At 39.9% G+C, this 22,596-nt stretch overlaps 1 protein-coding gene across 2 annotated transcripts in view; it reads left to right on the forward strand.

Annotated features, from left to right (window-relative positions):
- osbpl3b (oxysterol binding protein-like 3b) overlaps nucleotides 1-21,718 on the forward strand; it is a 35,142-nt gene extending 13,424 nt beyond the window's left edge. The window contains exons 2-23 of one of the 2 annotated variants that reach the window (XM_063485695.1): nucleotides 3,582-3,731; nucleotides 6,133-6,249; nucleotides 6,926-6,979; nucleotides 7,292-7,405; nucleotides 7,688-7,852; nucleotides 8,070-8,193; nucleotides 10,603-10,706; nucleotides 10,943-11,035; nucleotides 11,128-11,287; nucleotides 11,985-12,115; nucleotides 12,778-12,879; nucleotides 13,950-14,087; nucleotides 14,728-14,821; nucleotides 14,954-15,198; nucleotides 17,135-17,272; nucleotides 17,416-17,479; nucleotides 17,580-17,658; nucleotides 17,957-18,101; nucleotides 19,359-19,503; nucleotides 19,609-19,735; nucleotides 20,549-20,671; nucleotides 20,822-21,718. In XM_063485695.1, coding sequence (XP_063341765.1) covers nucleotides 3,636-3,731; nucleotides 6,133-6,249; nucleotides 6,926-6,979; nucleotides 7,292-7,405; nucleotides 7,688-7,852; nucleotides 8,070-8,193; nucleotides 10,603-10,706; nucleotides 10,943-11,035; nucleotides 11,128-11,287; nucleotides 11,985-12,115; nucleotides 12,778-12,879; nucleotides 13,950-14,087; nucleotides 14,728-14,821; nucleotides 14,954-15,198; nucleotides 17,135-17,272; nucleotides 17,416-17,479; nucleotides 17,580-17,658; nucleotides 17,957-18,101; nucleotides 19,359-19,503; nucleotides 19,609-19,735; nucleotides 20,549-20,671; nucleotides 20,822-20,918 — 2,655 coding nt within the window. In that variant the 5' untranslated portion in view covers nucleotides 3,582-3,635 and the 3' untranslated portion in view covers nucleotides 20,919-21,718. The remainder of the gene's footprint in view (nucleotides 1-3,581; nucleotides 3,732-6,132; nucleotides 6,250-6,925; nucleotides 6,980-7,291; nucleotides 7,406-7,687; nucleotides 7,853-8,069; nucleotides 8,194-10,602; nucleotides 10,707-10,942; nucleotides 11,036-11,127; nucleotides 11,288-11,984; nucleotides 12,116-12,777; nucleotides 12,880-13,949; nucleotides 14,088-14,727; nucleotides 14,822-14,953; nucleotides 15,199-17,134; nucleotides 17,273-17,415; nucleotides 17,480-17,579; nucleotides 17,659-17,956; nucleotides 18,102-19,358; nucleotides 19,504-19,608; nucleotides 19,736-20,548; nucleotides 20,672-20,821) is intronic. The other variant, XM_063485696.1, reaches the window with a different exon arrangement.
- Nucleotides 21,719-22,596: the final 878 nt, after the last annotated feature.

Genomic DNA, 22,596 nt, shown 5'->3' on the forward strand with positions numbered 1-22,596 from the left:
GTCCTTCACTGAAAAAGGGTAATTATTGGAGCTCTAGTATCTAACACTGCTGTCATGCAGATGAAAGGCTGAGAAGTGCTGTTGTATAAGATGAAAGGCTTCCATGAAGGCAGACAGTGTTACAGACCTGTGCATAGCTGCTGTGATCTGTGGAAAGTGGATGAATAATCAGTGAAGATAAGGATAAACTGGCTAGATAAATACACAGATAAAAAGATAACATTTAATTTGTTATAAATGACGTCTGTCTATAGATTCATTTCTTTCTGTGGAGATTTCAGTAACACCATACAGCAATAATTTAGATACAAAATTTCACAAGCTACATCCTGTCCTGCTGTTGGATACATGTATTTGTCTGTCTAGCCACTTTGATCCATTGTTGTGGCTGCATTTTGGACACCTTGCTTTGTCAGTGTAAACCACAGCCTGTGGTCTGGAGACAGAGGGGTGGTGTAGGCCTGCAGGTTTCAGATGACCACTCCTTTGTCTGTCCAACACACGCGGCTGTAGCCATCACGCTGCACAAAGCTTGCAAATGCAGAGCAGGTAATGCAATTAACCTTGCTGCTGCCTCGTACTTAGCACGGAGATGCGGGATGTCTTATTAAATCCAAGAGGCCATTGGTTTTTAACTGAAATTTGTAATTATATATAGATGTTTTTTCTCTTGCAGTCTAACTACAACTGCATGAGGAACCAATCAGTGTGCTTTTTATATTTTTGTAACATGTTTATTTTGCATAACATATAGTTTGGAGCTAAAGCAGTTCCATAATTAATGTGTGGTTAAATTTACAGTAAACAAATCAACAACACGGCATTTAAGACAATGTCAGGATTTGGTTTTATAATATCCTAATCCCAAATACTGTGGGATTTTCGGATGTTTGGAGAAAACATGCAGATGCCACTTACTGGAAAAAGTACTGTGAAAGACATAATCAGCTGTAACACTAAAACGTCCTGCATTTCAGACGGAATCTCTCAGATGATCACTTAATACAGAAATGAACTCAAGCCAAATGGTCCTAAAAATCAGTACTGCTGTGCATCTTCAGAGAAGCTAATGACCTGCTGCTTTATGTAAAGTTTGCACAAACACTCAGTGTGCATGGGTTGTTAATCAGCCTTCCATACTATGACAAAGTGCCACTCACATTGCATTAGCAAAATGTGGCTTTATGTGTTGATGTGGTACACCAGGCACATAATGTTAATTAGACTGCGTGTTGTGTGTGGCAGTTGACTGAAGGTTGCTATTTCCTAAAAAGGCCCAATTATTTTTACACTCAGTTGAAGTGATGGTATTATATTTCGCTGATGTTCTCACATCTGACTGCGTCTTCACATGTGACTCTTGTCTTTTCATTTCCCCATCAGCGTGAAGTTATATCATCCTCCACTCAGTGTCATTTAGTCAGATAATGAAGCACAGGTTGAAATCCCACCTTAACCTCTTAACCCCAAGCCTACCTGATCTCCTGCCTTTTGCCCCTGTATCAGGGGGCGTTGGGGCTTAAGAGGTTAAAAAGACATGATACTGAGTATCATCAGGTAAATTCAGGTATAAATTCAGCTTGATTTGAATTTTAGCTTAACTTCAATTACAATAGTAACTTTAATTGTCATTTCAATCAGGAGCACTATTGAAAAGGAGATTAATACACTCACTGGACACTTTATTAGGTCCACTTTGCTGATATGCTTTTTGAAAACTCAATAAAAACACTCTGATTATTATTATTATTAGGTCCACTTTGCTAATACAAGGTCTAGTAAAAGATTCAACAAGGCAATGACATGTTAGCATATTGTATTTGCTCCAGATTTGTCAACTGCAAATCCAGGTTGTCAATCCTTTTTTTCCACCACATCCAAAAAGGTTCTCTATTAGACTGACATTTGGTGACTGTGGAGGCTATTTGAGTACAGTGAACTCATTGTCTTGTTCAAGAAATCAGTTTGAGATCATTTGATTTTTGTAAGATTTCTGGAAAGAGGCATCAAAAGATGTGGTCTGTAGTAATAAAATGCAGTAAAAATACACAGTTAATACAAAGGGGCCCAAAGTGTGTTGATAAAATAGCCACTATAACATCAGCCTGAACTGATACACGGTAGGATGGATTTGTGTCTCATTTGTGTTGTTTATGACAAATTCTAATCCTATACCATCCAAATGTCACATCATACTCAAAAGACCAGGTAACATTTGTCTAATCATCCACTGTCTAATTTTGGTGAGCCCATTCAAGATCTAGTCTCAGTTCTCTATCCTAAGCTGACAGGAGTGGCACCTCGTGTGGTCTTCTGCTGCTGTAGCACATCTGTTTGGTTCGATGTGTTGTGCACTCAGAGATGCTCGTCTGCATATCTTGGTTGTAACAAGCGGTTATTTGAGTTACTGTTGCCTTCCTATCAGCATGAAGCAATCTATCTATTCTCTGGCATCATCAAGGTATTTTCACCCAAAGAACTGCTGCTCACTGGATATTTTTTCTTTTTTACTCTATTCTCTGTAAATCCTAGAGATGGTTTTGGAGTAAAATCCCAGTGTTGACAACCATGTTATGCTCAAAGTCACTTAAATCACCTTTCTTCCTCATTCTGAATCTCAGTTTAAACAATCTACATGCCTAAATGCACTGAGTTGGTCCAATGTGATGGCTGGCTAATAGTTACTTGCCTGCGTGTTTGTTAATGAACACGTTAACAGATACCTAATAAAGTGGTTGGTGAGTCTACATACTTGGTGGTAGTGCTCTGTTCTGGGACCTCCTTATCATTCTACCACCAATACACCCCACACACCCCTCCCACCCACCATATACCACAGAGTACTTGTAATTAACTGATCAAGTCAGATACAGGATGAGTCAGAGGAGCTGGGTGGAGGTGGGTTGCAAATCAGCTTGTAGATGCAGAGCAGGGATAGAGATGCTAAAACAGCTTAAACAGCATATACAAGGAAAGGGATAGCTCAGTTGGTAAAGTGGTCGCCCCACGATCGCATGGTCGGGGGTTCGAATCCACTGAACGCCTACTCTGAGGTACCCCTGAGCAAGGTACCGTCCCTACACACTGCTCCCCGGGTGCCTGCTCAGTGGCTGCCCACTGCTTCGCTGAGTGAATAGGTCAAATGCAGAGAAAAACAAGTAATTTCCCCATGGGGATCAATAAAGTATACATTATTATTATACAACATGAGATTTGCCAGTTTCATGGTTAGACAGTAGCTTTGTGCTTTCGATAAGTAAATCTTAATACGTTGCTCTACACTGTAAGTGTTCTTCAAGCAGAGGATTTGGATTTGTGTGGCCGTTAAATGCTGAAATACTGCGATATGAATAATTTAAATCTGTGGTCACTTCATCTGCAGTCCAATTTAGATCCTGCAGTCCTGTCAGTCATCTTTGTTTGCTGATGTTGCGAAACTTTGAGTAGCTTTTGAAGATGGAAAAACTGATCACTCTAAATAGCCTAATGTATTTTTCAGTGGGATCTAAAAGGCTCGTAAAGTATTCAAACCATCTCCACCCCCCTCTCCCCGGCCTCTTCTCCACTCCTTCTTCTCTTAGAGTAATGTTCTTTGTACACCAGCTGTAGCCTGGACTCGGCAAACCTGCAGCAAGATGAGCTCGGAGGAGCGCGGCTCAGCCATGTCACAGAAGATCTCCTCCCTGTCACGCAGCAACAGCAGCTCTTCATCCAAACATGACAGCCGACAGGTAACACTCGCGTTATACTTACAGACGTTTTCGCTGGTGTCATGTATGTGGAAGGGAGGAAGGCTGGATTTTTTTTTCCTCAGATATTTTTCTCTGCCTCCTAGGAAATATAATACTAGTATAAGATCTAGCCACGTTTACCATTATAGATGTCATGAAGCAACAACTAAAAGCAGCCTAAAAGGAGACATTTTTTCATTAGGATATTCCTACCCCTTCCTCACTATAAAACAAGGGTATTTCTACAAATGTGGAAGATATTGGAGTACTCTAAATTACTAAACTGCAACAATATCCTCCAAAGTAATTCTCAGACACACCACATAAAGATGTTGGCACCATGAACAAACTGTTTTGCATTTGCCTCGAGCGTTTATCTGCAGGCTGTCAACTCATTAATTTTTCATTCGCAGAAACAGCCTTTTCCTTTTGGAAATGAAAGTAATAAAGTCTTACTCTAGTACTGTCCACAGGACAAACAGATACTTAAGGCTCACCGCTCTGGGGAAGCAAAAAGTGGCAAAAAACATTCTCTTTGGCAAGAAAAACTTTGAATAAGGAAATATTCTGACTGTCGTGACACTGCTATGTGGGTTCAGTTACATTCAGAGAGAGCTTGGTAACCATTTTTTCCCATTTGTTCCAAACCAAACCCTCAATATTTAATTTTTAAAGTGTTTTTGTAAATGATAACACATATCAAAATGTGGTAGAATGGACAGGATGTCTAAATGCAGCAGTCTGAACACATTCACAGTTTATAATTGTGTGACGCTGAAACAATGCTGTCTTCTCGGCGCTCCTATCAGAGCCTTGTTACTCAAAGTGTCTCTTGACCTTGAGGAACAGTGTCCAGGCAGTGTGTGACAATGACGCACTGTGTGACTGTGCTGCCCTGGAGCCGTGACGAACACTGAGGGAGAGTCGAACTGTAGCCCGCTGACCACGCCCTTGTTCAATCCCCTTCAGATGTGAGGGTTTATTTTAGATTGCCTCACCCACCAGTATTCAGCCTCTCTGACTGATACAGTGTGTTTTTATACAGTCAGGGACACACTGACACAACAAGCAAGGATTAACCTCTCCCAAGTGCCCAAAGTCCCTCCCAAGGTGTAACACGGACATGATTTATACTTAAGTTGGATAATTTAAAGATAAGCCTGAGGTGTAATATGCCATCATTAGCATTATGAGTTCATATATTATGAGTTAATTTGTTAATTATTTCTAATTGACAGTAGATGTGTAAACTGCCCATAATAATGTTTTCAGCTTTTCTTATTATGTCAATTTAGCAGCAAAAAATTAATGAAATGTACTTACTCTTTTACACCTGCATCATTTTCTAATGACTGTATGTTGAAAACTGTTTTTGGGTCTCCATTACCAACTAAGGTCACTGCGTCATAACTACTTCACAGCCCACTACTGTTCCTCGGGGTTATTTTTGCTGGCTACATGCCCATTCCACTATTATTTATAGGCTTACTGCTAAGTAGTCATATGAGAATAATCTATAACATTGGCTCATTTGAATGATAGACCCCTTTCTGTTGATTAATCATCTTATTGTTTCAGCACTAATAGAAACTAAAAGCAAAATAGTTCACAAATGATGAATTATTCTGTGCCCACAACGGTATTACAAAAGCCTCTGTTATACTATTCATCCTCCGTTCCTGGAATTCTCACTCCTGAAACACATAACAAAGCTATCTGGATTAGTCCGTGATGAAATATCATCTTAATCTCTGTATTGCAGGGGATTTGGGCTTGACCGTTCTAATCTCATTCAGGAAATTATTATTATTGTGAAGAGTGAGATTAAACAGGTAAGCTAATTTTGTAAATTCAATTCAATTCACTTTTATTTGTATAGCGCCAAATCACAACAACAGTTGCCTCAACGAGCTTTATATTATAAGGTAAAGACTCATTAATAATACAAAGAAAACTGAGAAAAACCCCAGCAATCACATGACTCCCTATGAGTAAGCGCTTTGTTGGCAGTAGGAATGAAAAACGCCCTTTTAACAGGTAGAAACCTCCAGCAGAACGAGGCTAAGGGAGGGGCAACCATCTGCTATGCCCGCCCATGAGGGGAAAGAAGTCTGTATAACTTCACCCTGAACACCTTATTACATAGGGCTACATCTATAAAAAAATGCTAATCTTCCACTTATAGAGCCTCCCGCCGATTGACTGACACTGATGAAAGTGAGGCCTCAAATTTAAATCACCCCAGCAGCCACAGATTATAATATGTTTTGAGTGTGATTATGGCACTTGCTGAGTGGTTGATTCGCTCAGTTCCATTTATAAATCCTCCTCTGAAACTTTGATTTGCATAGGCGTGCAGATGTCTGTCTCAGAGTTCTCATAAACCATTGTATTCCAACAGGACAGCTGGGAAATCGTGGAAGGCCTGCGAGGAAGCTTCAGCAGTGTCCAGGAGCCTCAGAAACAGGAGGGCTACATGATGAAAAGAAGAAAGTGGCCAATGAAGGGCTGGCACAAGGTAACATGGAGCACCTGTGTGGTCTTCGTGTGACCCATGTGACTCATCTTTCAGAGTAGTGACACTTTAAGCCTTGACAGCTTAACGTCATTTCATTGTCCTCGTTTCACACGGCACTTTTTAGGCACTTGCCTCTGCAAATCTGCTGACACGAGTCATTTGTGTTTTAAACTAATTGAATGAGCTTATGTAGTAGATAATTTGACTCGCAGAGGAGTCACATGTGACCAGGGTCAGTGCCTGTTTACACTCTGTCTGAAAGCTTTTCCTGGGATAATGCCTAGATATCTTGGTGGTCCTCTCAGATGCATTAGCTGATGGCCTGTTGGTTACTAGGGTTGTATACATTTAGTATTGACTTGCAGTCGGAGCTTTTTAGGTCTCTGTGCTTTCAACAGTCTGATTCTGTTGATGTACAGTAAAAGCACCAAGAATTGCATTTACAAATTGAGTGGATGAGACATATTGCAAGTGAGTGAGAGGAAGTGTAATAAGGGAGGACAGATGCAAGACAATAGCCTGGAATTGCATACATCCCACTGCAACAACATACATTTAGGAGACTGACTACCATGACCTCAACCTCATAACACTGACTTTAGACTTGCTGTCAGGGATGTTGCATATCATGTCCAGTTGTATCTGATTGGCTGATTGTCCTTCTCTCTCCCTCCAGAGATACTTTTTCCTGGACAAGGGTATCCTTAAGTATGGCAAGTGCAGTGCTGATGTGAGTACAAAAGGCTGCTGGCTGTATGCTGTGTGAGCTCATCATTTACAGAAGATTAAAAAGGACACTTGATGTCTTTTTTAATGTTCTTGTCAGGCTGCTGACCGCCTGCGCCCAGAGATACAATAGGCCCTAATTCTCTCTCAATCTCCTCATTGTTGATAGCAATCAGACTGTGTATTTTACCTACAGATCACACATAATTACGCATGGGCCGCGTCACAGCCTAAAAAGGGATTATTATTTAATGTATTGTTTGTACTGAGTTTCATCTGTTGCATTCATAACATTGAGAGCTGTCTCATCCAACAGATTGAGAAAGGGAAGCTGCATGGTTGCATTGATGTGGGTCTCTCTGTCATGGCCATTAAGAAGAAGGCCAAGTGCATCGATCTTGATGCCGAGGAAAACATCTATCACCTGAAGGTAAACCACAAGGCTAATAAAGACAAGGGAATCGCTATAGGCTTAAACAGGCTTAAGGCTTAAAGGGGTTAAACATTTTTTTCCCAAGTTTTTGCTTTTTAATTCCTGGTACAGATGCCATCATTAAAATGACTTCAGAATGACCTCATGTGATATATATGTGTGCCAGAGGGAATAACTGCTCACTCCATACCTGTGTGTGTGTGTGTTTTTCCACTGACACACCTCTTCCATCTTACTTGCCCTTGTGCTGATTTTCTGATTGTGGTATCTGCTCTACAGATTAAGTCTCAGGAGCTGTTTGATGAATGGGTATCCAAGCTGCGTCACCATCGTCTTTATCGGCAAAATGAGATTGCCATGTACCCTAACGAGAAGTCCTTGTTCTATCCCCATTATGCCTCCCCGAACTCCCCTGGCATCGCAGAGGGACCCCCTATTAGAAAGGTATAACTGTACGCCACACAGCATGCTGTTGCTGAAAATGGTCGGGTCTGTTTAAAATGAAAATGAAAAAAAAAAAGATGATTCTCGTGTGTTTTTCATCATGAGCATCATTATTCCATGTGCTGTATTTAATGAAGTGAATTCCCTTTGCTGAAAAAAATTAATGACACAGCCAAAGTGTTTTTGAACTGACCTTTGGGTCTCTTTGTTACTGCAGTGCCTGTCCATACGAAGGCAGTCCACAGTGCATCATGCCGCAGCTTTCCCTTTAAACTCCAACAGCCAAGCAAAGGTGGCTGCCTGGCTCCAGTCATCTGACGAAATGGACAAATGCTTCAAAGGTGAGAGACAAGAGCAGCCTCTCATGATTTGATTTTTTTACACTTATTGAGGCCTTTCTAAATTTCTGAGCAAAATTTCCACAACAAAGAACTTACCTGGCTAAAATGGATAGAGCTCGTAGCTCTAAGACACATTCTTTAATTTGGGGTTTTTATCTCTGTCTGGGATAATTTGCACTTTTATTAAAGTCATAAGATGCATTCTTGTACTAGTTGTTTAAAAATCTTCAATTTTCCACCTGGATGATGATCTCCAATGTGATTACGGTTTTGCTGAGGAAAATAATCAACTCAGATAAAGCCATTTAAAATTTAATAGTACTTTCCTCGTATTGTGCCTTTGGCTCTTTTTTGCAGTACTTAATCTGTGGAAATGCACTCTTCCTTGTGGTAGAGTGTATCATGCTGCTGCTGCTGCTGCTGCTATGTTTGGTGTGCATCAAATTTTATGTGGGTAGTACATGTTAAACTAATATCTGCACGAACGCCACAACCCAAGGTTTCCCAGCAGAGCGCTATATTGTGCTACAATGATCGATGTTATTCACTTGACTTGGTTTTATTGTTGTGGCTGATCGGTGAATATGATGCAGATAAGTAAGAGAGTTCATGCAAAGTTTCCTGCTTACAATGATGCTACCGATACCAGTCAAAGATATTAGATTGTTAGAGAGCCCAGCTTTTTCATTTATACCCATTTTCTACTTCTTGTCAGGGTCCAGGTCATGGAGGAAGCGATCTAACCATTTCCAATATATTTATGTTATTTGGGAAATGCTTCTATAATTGTGTACGCCTGCTGTCTCATTTGCAAGTTAGATGAGGCTGGCAGAGTGGTGATCATAAAGAAACAAAGCTGGTGATTACTAATGCACTGTTTGTCTCAGTTTTCATTCATTAAGATTCTGACGATGTGCTGTCAGCACTTTGTAATCCAGAAACTTTGGAAAATGGACACGACAACTCACGCGCATATTTACAAACACAGCATGGTTTCAGTTGGACTGGTGCTTATTTAGTTGTCTGTCATTTCATAATTTGTATGTTCAAATACTGTCACAATTTAAACATCTGTTTATGAGACCTCTCTATATGAAACCATGGCAAAGCCAGTCCTTTGGAGAGAAAGAAATCCACGTGGCATTGTTTTTAATGGATGGCAGCAATGATTGATGATGATTGAAGGGTAGACTTTCAGCTCTAATTCAAAGGGTCTGACAAAAGTATTTCATTAATAGATATGAGATTAAACATAATCCCGTAAAATAATAGCACACATTAACATAATTTTAAATGTAATATTTATTTTTAATACTTGACTGCAAAGCATGCAAGCAGTTTCCTCCCTTGAGATGCTCTGCCAGGCCTTTACCTCAGCCACCTCCAGCTGGTGCTTGTTTGTAAGTCTCTCTGTGTTTATTAACCGTGTTGAGCTGAGATCAGGTGACTGACTTGGTTTGCACTTTGTTGTAAACTGTCTGTTTTTGCATTCATGGAAGTGTTACTTGACTTTGACAATGATACAGCTATCTCCAATGATAATATAATGATAATCTACTTTAGTCATCTTCTGTTGTCTTTCAGGGATTTGGGTGTTGCTGAGCTGGCCAGAACATTGTTAGGAATATACCAGATAGTAGATTTGGCCCCTCATAAAGTTTTTGCTATGTCTCTTATAGGTTTATCTGGGCTTATCAGCCTAAACCCCGTCAATCACTTGCATCAGCATTTCTTTGGAGCCCATATTTAAAGTTCAAAGGTACTGAACGCAATTTTAGTACTTAAAATCGACTCAAGATCTTTAATTTGTCATAGACTAAATAAGGAAAAAGCCTCACTGAGCTCAGCCTCACCTCACCCATGAAACTGTCTGTCAGTTGTTAAATTACAGTCCTTTGTCTTGGACATTTGTCAGGTCATGGACAGTCCAGATTGATTATCTCTTGCCTTTGACTAACCTTCTCTTTCTGAGGCAGATGTAGTTTGAAGGTGTTTTTCTGATTCTGGTAATATGATAAGTTCTTAGGCTTGCTCTATAGGCTGCTGTTCATGCTTGAAAAAGATGCAAAAAGCAGAAATGGATATCTTGGGAGGTGAATCGCCAAACTGAGGACTCTATTTGAATAAAGCATATATAACATAGTGCATATGGTTCAGTAAGCACATGTGGCACCCTCTAACTTTGTCAAACTGAAATCACCAAACGTGTTGATGACAGATTAGGATATGTCAGCCCTCTCTGCTGTTTCTACAGAGACTGGTTATTGAGTTCACTTAATAGGCCCAACTAACACATGCCCATTTTCGGGCGCTGCCCTTTTTCTCACTTTAGCCTTTTTAACTGTCTTGTTTTCTTTTTCACTTCGTACCTCCTTTTATAACTATTAGTGTTTGTTCTCATCCGGACAGACTTATCAGTATGTGAGGCCTATCTCCTAGAGCTTAACCACCTGCTTCAGAGTATGGAAGTAATTCACCGGACTTATTCTGCTCCATCCATCCAAGCACTGCAGGTCAGCACTGCAGTATTTCTGGTTACTTTACATGCAGGGCAACTTTTCTGATGATACAAAACATTATTAAGTTATTTTCTGTTGACCTTAACTCACCTCTTATTAAATATAGAAGATATTTCATCTTGCATCTTGCTCTGGTAGTTGTGAAACCACTTTCCATAAAAAGCCTTCCTTTAAAGACAAAAAAATCCTCACTGGCCTGACTGTCAATAATTTCACATCTGCTCTCTTAGGCGTCTACTTTTGACAGCCCCAAAAAAGAAAAGAGACCTCCAAAGAAGTGGCGCACTAAAAACTACAACAAAGATGTCAAAACAACTCTGCAGGTAGACAACATGACAGAGAAGTGTGATCATGCTTAATTTGTTTTTATATTTCATTGTGAATATCTCCAGTTTTTCTTCCTGCTCTGCTCTAGGTACCGAGCTGCATCTCCTCTGGCTCTATCCGCCTCCATGCCTCAAACCCCAACCTATCCACTGCTGCACTGAGCAATGATAAAGCCGATCCTGAATCCCTGGACTCCCCTTTTGATGTGGCCAAGCTGCAAGAAGACTTCTGTCGTGTTGCCACCAACTGTGAGTGAAAATAATTTAACAGTTTTATGAACTCTAGTTTCAGATAAAACTCTGTAAAGCACACATTTTAAAAATTCCTCAATCTGCTTCCGATAAATCTGCATGAAAGCTAAGACTGGTGTGGTGCTGCTACTTCTAACAAGTTGAAGTGTTAGTTGCTGTTAGTTATGTGGATGTCTTCTAGCTGATATTAAGTCAGAAGTTTGTTTTTTGTGCCACAAAACCTGTTAAATCTCTTTGTAAGGAAGTGGTTGACGCATAGAGGATGAATATAATTTTCCTTCTGTCCTCTTTGGAATTTTCTATTCAGATTCTTGGTGCTTGACATGGAGTAATGAGATTCATTTGTTTTTTACATAATGGCTTTATAGTTTTAAACTTAGCTGCTATTTAAACTGCCAAATTTATGCACACATTTAAAATTATGGAGTTAAAGATGTGTGATGGGCTTTGTCATTTATAATGGCAGGGTTTTTCAAATAATGATCTTTCCAAAGCAGTGATTATAAAGTGGTGAAATGAATGTTCTAAAAACTAAAGCTGTGGCTTACTGAGCATTAGGAGACAATGAAAATTTCATGTTTTATTTAGTGCGGTGCAATGGACTATCACTGTATGTGACTAAGTTGCTCTGAACTAAATAAAAATGGGCTCACAGTGAAAGATTCCCTCTTTTTGTGTCTTTTGTTGCTGCCAGTGCATACAACCATGAAGGCGGCCCTGAGCACACTGACATCAGAGAGAGAGAGATTAAAACAATGCCTGGATCACGAAACCTGCCCCCCCACCTCTCCACAAGTTGTAAATTTGAAGAACACACTGGCTGCGGTATGTGAAATAACACACCCCCTTGCACATTTTTTGCAAGCGGATGTTTTCAACAGAAATAGGTATTAGCTATTCTCCTTTTTTCTTCCTTTTTTAATTTTTTTTTTTGCTTTTACACTTCTCTCGTATGTCGTGTCCTCCCACACCATTTGTCAAGCGTGACACATTTACGAGTATTTTAGAGGGATTACTAGCTGCTGGTATGATGTCAGCCCCCCTAAATGAGACCGCATTCAACAGTTTCCTGTGGCTGCTGCCTCCCACCAGAGGCTTGTTTTTCTGTTTTCTGTCTTTGGTTGTACATGTTCATTGTCATGTAGTCAGCGAAGAAATGTGTTGGCGTCGAGACCGCACAAATTCTAATGCGGCACAAGTATTTCTTTACACATTCAGATTTGTGTGGTCTCTGCTATAGCCTGCTGGATTTTAGCTTTTAGCTTTTCTTATTGGTTTCTCTGGTTTGCTTACTCTGTTCCACTTGACATAATAACAGGTGATAGCATGCCTCTCCAGTACATAAATGGGTAAATGTGACGTTTACTGATTTTCTTGAGATTACACAACTCCAAATTAGCCTGGTGTTGATGTATGCTGAGGATTTCAAGCATTTCAAGGCTCGGGTGTTTGCAGTAAACAGTGTTTAAACTGGTTATTTTTTCCAGGCTTTAGCCCAGAACTCAGAGCTGAGAGAACGCCTGTGCAAGATTCATGCTGAGTCCCAGATCATAGAGCCCACACTAATAACGCTCACTGCCCCTGTGCAGGTGGGTGCAGGAATGCAGTGACTCGATTCCCCCACCTTCATGACGATTATTCTTATATATCTGTCTTTATTTTTATCCCCCGCAAGTTTGCCACAGAATGAATGAGCTGTCCTTTCCCTCTCATCTAGAATCAACAAATGTCACTTTCCTCTCACCCCCTCATCCAGCTCAGTCAATATGAGAAAAATTAACAGAACTTTCTTTTGGGGAACACTGCCTCTTCCTCTCAGCCTTGTCGGTGCGTAACCAAACGTCTCACCGTGACACGGTTCAGAGGAAGGCTTCTAGCTCCATATAATCGTCTTCTAAAGGAAACTCTTTGCTCGTTTAATCGGATTTGCTGATCACACAAAGCGAGCCGATCTGCTTAATTGTGTCCCTGGAAATTTGTCAAACACACAGAGCAAAACTAATACGCCTCCTCTGAGAACATCTCCATGTTAATTAATCAGCTTCACCAATAACAAGGGGTAGATTAGGACGCTCAAGTCCATGTGTGGAAAGCTATCTCATATTGGCAATCAACTGCATGCTTGTCAGTTATTTTCTGAGATGTGTGCAGGGCAGGCATGCAGCCTCACTTCTCACTGTAATTATTCTTATTTTATTTAATACAGTAGTATATTGTCAGGCAGTCTCTAGGTAGGAATAAATTGTCTTATGAAATTTTGATTCTGAAGAGTTCATGTTTTCAGCAGTTCATCATTTGGCTTATTTGACTGACGACAGTATGATTGAATGCAGACACACCCATGTTGAGATGCTATGCACACGACTGCATAATGTCACTCAGCTGTTTGTTAATGTTTATAAACCTATACATTTGTTAAATCAGTGAAGAAATTTAAAAAGTGTATGACAGGTGTGATGTCAGCCAATATATTTACGTATGTATTATAAATGACTGTCTTTCAATATATTGCAGATTAAATTTGTGGGTGTTGCGATTGTCATACTCTGCATGTTGTGATTGTGTTGTATTCTCAATGACACTGTGATTGCCACCCCGGGAATGATGGTGGGGCCCCTTCCTGTGTTCTTATTATAGCTGTGGACATTGTTTCTCTTAGAAACAGGAATCTGTAGATGAAGCCCATCCCCTCGTACACCAAGTATCCAATGAGAGCAGAGCTTCAATCGCGGAGTCTTTGTCCGAGTTCTTTGACGCACAGGAGGTTCTGTTATCTGCTAGCTCTTCTGAAAATGAGGTAAGTGTGGAGACTAAACTCTTCATCGTCAGTAGTTGTGATGTTGGGTCTTTTTGCTTGTAGCAAACTGATATATGTTTAGAGCTACATAATAGAATTATCATTGCTGTTGATGTTTGGAGTAATTTGTCTTGTTTACACAAGCACAACCAGAACAAAACCTCCACCAGTGGCTCTTACTTTATTTATTGCCTGTCACCCAGGATTTCTTCACTTTTGTCTCTGTGTCTGATAACTGGCCTAAATTTTGTAAGCACACTGGACAATTCATGGTATTTTATTACAGAAAAGGGGGAAATGCCATTTAACTTAACGTCCTGTAAGTCTTAAATACATTTTTTTATGATATGTGTCATAAAACAAATCTGCCCTATGTTAGTTCAGCCTCCTCTTCCTTCAGTGCTCATGTGGCATGCTTGATGAGGTAGCACCTGGAGCGGAAGCAATGTGAAAATGAAAGTTAATTACTTTCATCTAAAAATACAGCGAGCCGAGGTACAGCTCTGCCACCATGTCCTAAGAGAACCTTCATCTCCACCACTTTAGATCTTCTGCAGATGTGACAAGATGTTAAAAGAGAGCCGTTCATTCCCTTTTTGTCAGTGATATTAAAACAACTTGAATGGCTTTTTTTTTTTAGGTATCAGAGGATGACTCATATATCAGTGACATTAGTGACAACATTTCCATGGACAACTTCAGTAATGAGACCGAAAGTGAAAGACCAAACTCGGGTAAAGTCATTACAGTACTAGCCTTGGGGCACTTTTATGCATTTATATACAAATGATATTTTTGTACACTGGGTTGTCGGTATGTATTATCAAGGTGTCCCTAACCTCAGCTCTTATACCGACTCTTTTCAGGCTCTGTGGAAGAAGGCACTGTTCTTTATCGTCGTAGATCCTGTCTGCCCATACCCAGCCCGAGCAACACCTCCATCAGCTTGTGGAACATCCTTAGGAACAACATAGGCAAAGACCTTTCCAAGGTTGCAATGCCTGTGCAACTTAATGAACCCCTCAACACCCTGCAGAGACTGTGTGAGGAGCTGGAGTACAGCGAGCTGCTAGACAGGGCCGCCAACACACAGGACCCTTTTGAACGTATGGTGAGAATGCAGTTTCGCTCTCTGAGTGTGTGGGCTGGGCCTTTTTTGTTCAGCTTACTTGTTTGCTTTGATGATTCCTCTGAGAAAAAGAGCTGCTGTTGGTAAAACTAGCGTGACAAGTAAGAGATGCCGTATATAGCCAAGTAAACTAGAGCTAACGCACAATTGTTGCTGATTGGCTTTCAGGGACTGCGGTGCACTGCCTTTAAGTGAGAGAGTCTGATCTACCTTTAAGATTTTTAGCAGGAAGACGGCATGATGAGTTTTGTACTGACTAACTTTGTGGTTTTTTGAGATATACCCTGTGGAATAAGACAAATAAGACATATGCACAACATACAGTAAATACGTTCAGCAGTCACTTTATTAGGTATACCCTGCTAGTACCAGGTTTGACCCCCTTTTGCCTTTAGAACTGCCTTAATTCTTCATGGCATTGACTCGACAAGATGCTGGAAACATTCTTCAGAGTTGAGGGTCAACATTGATATGATGCCATTACACATGCTGAAGATTTGTGAATGTCCTTATCCACCACATCCCAAAGGTGCTCTATTGCATTGAGCTCTGATGACTGGGGAGGTCATTTGAGTTAAGTGAACTCACTTTCATGTTCAAGAAGCTGGTTTGACCTTTGGGACATGGCACATTAATCTACTGGAAGGAGCCATGAGAGGATGAGTAAACTGTAGTTATAAATTATGAATATAGCCAGCAACAACACTCAGGAAGGCTGAAGCAATGCTCAGTTAGTCTTATGGAACCCAAAGTACGCTAAGAAAATATCCATTACACCATTTCATGTTGGACCCATGTGATTTACCTCGAACCAGGCAACATCTTTCCAATCTTCTATTGTTCGATTTTGCTGAGCCTCCATTTCCTGTTCTTAGCTGACAGGTATGACACATGGTGCGGTCTTCTTCTCCTGTAGCCCATCTGCTTCAAGGTTTAATGATGTGTTGTGCACTCGTAGATGCGTGTCTGCATACCTTGGTTGTAAGAAGTGGTTATTTCAGTTACTGTTGCCTTCCTATCAGTATGAAGCAGTCTATATATTCTCCTCTGACCTCTGGCATTATCAGTTCTTTGCAAACCCCAGGAAATGTGTTTGTAGGCAAATCCCAATCAGCACTTTGTAAAGTACTCAGATCTGTCATCAACAACCTTCAAAACTCACCTAAATCCCCTTTATTGCTCATTCTGATGATCACTTTGAACTTCATTAGGTCATCTTATTCAGAGCCTAAAGTCACTGAGTTGCTGCCATGTGATTGACTGATTAGATATTTGTATTAACGAGCAGTTGACTGGGTGTGCCAAACAAAGTGGCTGGCCAGTGTAAGTGTAAAAAGGAAAAGCAGCTGATGTTAGACTTGGTGCAGTACAAATACTGACAGTTTATTAATCCCATGAGGGGCAATTTGTTTGGACTAACGAGTTATAAAACAACACATGAAGACAAATAAATGAAAGAAAAAAATTGTGCTGAATAAAAAAAAAGGCCATAAATAAAATCCATAAACAAGCTCAATAAATACCAATATAAAAGTTCAAATAAGACCTTGACAAACAATGTTTAGACCTACAGAGGATCACATAGTGAAACTGCAAACGGGCCGAAAGCTCCAGGCTGTGGCCTCTCATTACGAGGTAGAGAAGCTATCAGTGCTCTCTCAGTTTACTGAAACTACTGGAGGACTGTTCAGACTCTTACTCTGCTCATTAGGCTAAAAAGAAGCGGAAATTAGAACTGGTAAGAATCAAAATGGGATTTGACTTCCATTATTAAGCAATAAAGTAACACACATATAAGATTAAATGAAATGGATGATAGAGCTCAGTTCAGTGTTCACTCAGTCACTCATCCTGTAATAAAAATTACAATTAAAGTGGTACTTGCTGCTCAGGTTTATCCTTTTATCCTTTTTTGTAGATATACATCGCTACATTTGTTGTGTCCGGTTATGCATCCAGCTACTACAGAACTGGGGGAAAGCCTTTCAACCCTGTTCTCGGAGAAACATATGAATGTGACCGACCAGATAAAGGCTTACGATTTGTTGCAGAGCAGGTATGAATGATTCTTGATTTGTTATCTGACTGGATTCATATGAATATTTACATTTTTATGTTTTATTGTATAGCACTGTTCAAAAAAGTCAACTCAGAGCTCTTTGTGTGATTAACAAAGCATTTTAATCCCCTTTACATCAGGTCAGCCATCACCCACCAATCTCAGCTTGCCATGCAGAGTCTAAAAACTTTGTGTTTTGGCAAGGTACTGGAATATTGATTTTGATCCATTCTCAGTGATCTTAAATACTAGAATAGCACCTGTTTGTCTGGAATTAATGTTCATTTGTTCAATTTTTTTGTAGACGTGAGGTGTAAAAACAAGTTTTGGGGAAAGTCAATGGAGATTGTTCCTGTGGGGACCACTCATGTAACTCTGCCAGGGTGAGTCTCTTCTGCCTCATTTACATTGGCCCTGCACAGACCCCTGCCTGGGCATTGTGCAGATGTGTAGAGAAAATCACGCAGCGGGGGTTTAGCACGATTCACAGTATTTTTCCTCTCCTGTTCTTTTTCCATTCAGATCAATAACAATTCCCCATTCTTCGTCTGTGGTGGAAAAAATGTTTTCATATTTTATTTTTGTGTCAGAACCACATACAGATAGAGATAAATTATTTATATTATAACTCTAATATGTAACAGTGTCCATATTTTATTTTTATTTTTTTGAAAATGACAGATTTGGAGACCATTACGAGTGGAACAAAGTGACCTCTTGCATCCACAACATTCTCAGTGGGCAGCGCTGGATCGAGCACTATGGGGAGATCACCATCAGAAACTCCAGCAGTGATATATGTCAGTGCAAGATCACTTTTATTAAGGTAAGGTAAACATAAGTAAACATATGCAAGGCATCATCCAGCCTGATGGCCTCTATAACAAACTCTGACAACATTTATAATGCAAAATCTTCAGGAACAAGACCTTATTTGCAAGTTTTAGTGACTCTTTTATTATTATGTCATTTATCACAGTCTCATTTCAAGCCTGTTTCATATTCATACCAGAGCGCTTTTCTGTAAAAGCAATCAGCCATAATGATGGCTACCACATTAGCATGTCCCTCTATGAATCTCAGGGGCTTGTAGACTGATCAACAACAACATTAAAACCAGCTGCCTGTCCATGTTGAACTGTCAGAGCACAACACAGGGTCTACAGAACCTCTTCAGTCAATCTTTCAGGGCTTTTAGCTGGGGTCTGTATGTATCCCACATTTGACTGATCAAACTGACATCTTGGAAACTTGGAAATGCTTGACTAGGATAAGATCAGATTTGCTTTACTTATCTGAAATGTTTAGAAATAACTATGTGACGGCACAAATAACTCAATAACTGAAAAGCTCAATAGAGTAAATATATCACAAGCATGGAAAGGTAAGAAACATAACTAAGGTACACTAAAGAAGGAGGGCGCTTAATAAAAAATTGATAAACTCAATCAAAATCTACATATAATAAAAAATAAGGATCTTAATTTATAAAAATCTATTAGATGAATGCAGGTATGAGGTATGAGATGTACAAAATATTCTGCATTTGTCCTCGCGACAGCAGAGGTGAAACAGATATTAGAGAAAGTGGTCCACTGCCTGCCCAGTAAGTGGTGCAGATGGGGTCCAGGTTATCCATTACTTATCTACCATAGCCACAGTCATTTATATGACCTCTGTGTTACCTGATGGAGAAATCTACAAAGTGTGTTTATCCAAACTGTTGCTCTTGCATCTATACAGATGGTGTTTTTCACCTGCATGCCAACAAAACCCAACAAACAAATGATCTTTTTTTCTCTTTTTTTAAACTATGGAGTCATTTGCCAAGAGGAGAAGGTTAATTGCTTTAGTTTGCGTCACTCGAAAGACCTCTCGAAGCTGTGCAGTATAAGTCAAGACATGCCAGAACACATTATGCATCCTCATCTCTCATTAAACACACCGGCCCAGCAACACAAACACACTGGGGATCAAATGGTTTACGCAAGAGCAACATCTGCTGACTGCAAGAGACACTGTCGTGGGCTATGTGCATTCTTTCATACTCACCCACTATAACACGCTGCTTTTTTTCTAACAGGCCAAATACTGGAATTCGAGTGTAAATGAAATAGAGGGGACTATCACAAACAATAAAGGAAAGGTTATCCACCGACTCTTTGGAAAGTGGCACGAAGCGGTTTTCTGTGGAGACCCGCCTTCAGCTACATGCATCTGGAGAGCAAGTATGACGAGAGTCTCTCAAAATTAAGTAGAAAAAAAAACTCGTCAATAATGCGTCTCCCTGTTATAGCTTCTCATGCTGTTGATGTTACTTGTGTACAATATAGATGCAATGCCAGTAGACCATGAGCAGTACTATGGCTTTACGAAGTTTGCAATTGAGCTGAACGAGTTGGACCCATCCCTGAAACTGCTGCTACCACCTACAGACACTAGACTACGAGTGGATCAAAGGTAAGAGGAAAAAAGTGAGAAACATTTAAAAACCCATTAGTATATTTCCATGCACTTATGCAGCCTGGTGATCGTCAGCTTAATTTTAATAAATGTCAGTGAGAAACATACAAGGGGAAAAGGTTAAAAACTAATTTAGATATAACATCTAATTTTCCTGCCAGAGGACTGGCAGACATAGCTGAATTAAAAACCAAAGCATTGCCAGTGAGTATCTAAGCACCACACCATCATTGATCTCAGTCGCGTCCTGAAAAATGCACTTTGTGATCAAAAAAGTACAAAAATAGGCACTCGCGTTAAGAATTGTACGCAACTGCACATCCTTTCAGGCTATCACAATCAAACTAATTTTAGCTCATCTTTTAAGTTTTTTAAGTTTGCAAACTAAATCCTGCTGCCCCGAGGTGCTGGAGAAAAAAAACAAAGCTCTCAGTACTTTGCCATCAAAGTATGAAGCTGCACTGCTTCCAGCTCTGCAAATAAGTGGTTATGTATTCTCCTTTTTAGCCCAAGCTCCACCATCGTACAACGATCCAGAGTCCTTATTTACTTTTTTGTTCAATATTTTGTCATAAATAATAGGAAAATGTATAGATTTCTATAAAATAAAGTAGAAAAGGCTCACCGCCTTTACGTATACAGACTGTTTATGCCCACATTGGAAATAACCCTCTGACAGGGCCATTCAAAAACAGGAAAACCCCTAAAATTCACTCGAAATGAGAAGGCGCGAGTGAAGATTATGCTTGGATGTGGAAGATTAATGTTTTAAACATCTGCATAATGAATGCGTCTGGGTCTCATCGGCAGACTGCTGGAGGAGGGGAAGTTGGAGGCTGCAGAGGAGCATAAGCAGAGGATTGAACAGCTGCAGAGAGACAGACGGAGAGTCCTGGAAGAGAACAATGCAACACATCAGCCTAAATTTTTCAGGTACCCTGAGTATCTAAGCTTAAAACTTTCTCACCTAGAAAGTCACTTATGGAAAAGTGACCACATCTCCGCTCCTAATGGTGTTACACAACTTGTAAATCTGTCGTCGACAGTGTTAATTGCAGTTGTGCATCTTTTCTGTCTCCACAGGAAGGCACAGGATGATGCCTGGGTGAGCAACAACACGTACTGGGAGCTGAGGAAAGACCCTGGCTTTGCCCATGTAGATTTCCCTACACTGTGGTGACCGTGCGCTGCAGATCATACAAACATTTGGACCTGCACAGCCTCTACTGTGATTTGTGATCCAGACTGGTTCTGGTGATGTCTGTATCTCATTCTGACCATCCACATTCTGTACTGGAGTTCATCAGAGTTATTGCCTTAATAACAAGTGCTTATCTGAGTTGTATAAACACATTTATGCAAACATATTATGAGAATGTTGCTCAATTTGCAGTAGGCCAATTTTATTTTTTTGCCTGCATTCCACATATTATGTTGTGCGAAACCACTTAAACTAAGAAAAGGAAAGCTCCTTGGTATGAAGGATGAGAAGAAGAGTTTCATATTTTATCTACACTAGCTTAAAATGCACTGATCAACTGGTTATGTTGGTTGTTGTCTTACCATGGACATTCTCTACCTCTGAGATAAACTAGCCTCGCTACGCCATTGATTCAGTGTAAACATCCGATATTTATTCTGCATCTGCCTGATGCCTTACTGGTTGTACTCAAACTCATTTAATTTATTTTGTTGTACCTGCCAGATGTTTAAAAAAAAAACAAAAGTCTATGTTTCGTAAGGAATTCTTGCTAACAAAATATTGTGCAAGCGATCTCCGAATCCTTACTGAAGTGATTTATCTATCCGTTATGAGTAATTACTGCTTTTCGCTATGAATGTGTGAATGATTGTGCAACTATGAGCAGCTGTAGCAAACTCAGTCATATCTTTTTCACTTTATTCAGCACACCATTGTCTATATGGACCCTGGGCTGTGGGACCAAAAAAAAAGAAAAGAAATGTCCAAAAACTATGCTCCATGAGCTCAAATAAAATTTCTGATTGTTTTCTTTTTGTTGAGTCTTTTGTGGTTGTTTGTTCAAAAACACTGAAAGCAACTAGACAGTTGAAATAATCCCCTCTCATCTCAGATGATGAGTTGGCAGGTAGATAGACTGATTATAATTTTGGTGCATAAAGGAAAAATGCAATTAATTTTAAACATGACGGGTCAGGAATGCCACACGAAAATGCCATTTAGGAAGCTATGAAAAGCAATTGGGGTATAAACACTAGGTTTACCGGGAATGTGAAGCAGTTCCCTGCTTCTTACTATACATATTCTTTAAGTGAAGTAGCAACTCTTAAAGGACTGTGGTAAAAGATCATCTGCTAAATTATAGAATTTTTGCTCGTGGCTGCACTTCATCCCTTTATAATTTTCTTGGCTTTATGGGTTAAATCTCAGTGCCATCTAAATGGAAACCTGTGCATGATACTTTCCAATGAATAGCCTGCAGTATACAGTAGATATGTGGCTACGTTACACAAGTGTTGAGTGAATTGTTCCAATCACTTTAGAAACAGCTGTATGTGTTTGACGACGGTTCGTGTTTATGGCTTGTTTTTGCCCATCCTGCTAAGCAATGACCAGAGTTCAAGGTTAATGGGCAATTATGGAGCCGTGCAACAAGTAAAGGTTATCATTTATAAATAACGAATGCAGGAATGTTGTGAAAGTCATGTTGATGAAAAGAGTCAAATGCAGCTAGTGATCCTTAGAGCCTGTCTGCATTTTTGACATCCTACAATATGATAAATGAGAGGGTTAATTTGCTGATGATTTTTACAATTAATGAAGCAAAGACACGAAAAAACATGTTCGTACTTTGAAAAGTTAAACAAAAGGGCTCCTT

Source organism: Pelmatolapia mariae, linkage group LG10_11 (assembly GCF_036321145.2).
Source record: "Pelmatolapia mariae isolate MD_Pm_ZW linkage group LG10_11, Pm_UMD_F_2, whole genome shotgun sequence".
NCBI classification, from domain to species: domain Eukaryota; kingdom Metazoa; phylum Chordata; class Actinopteri; order Cichliformes; family Cichlidae; genus Pelmatolapia; species Pelmatolapia mariae.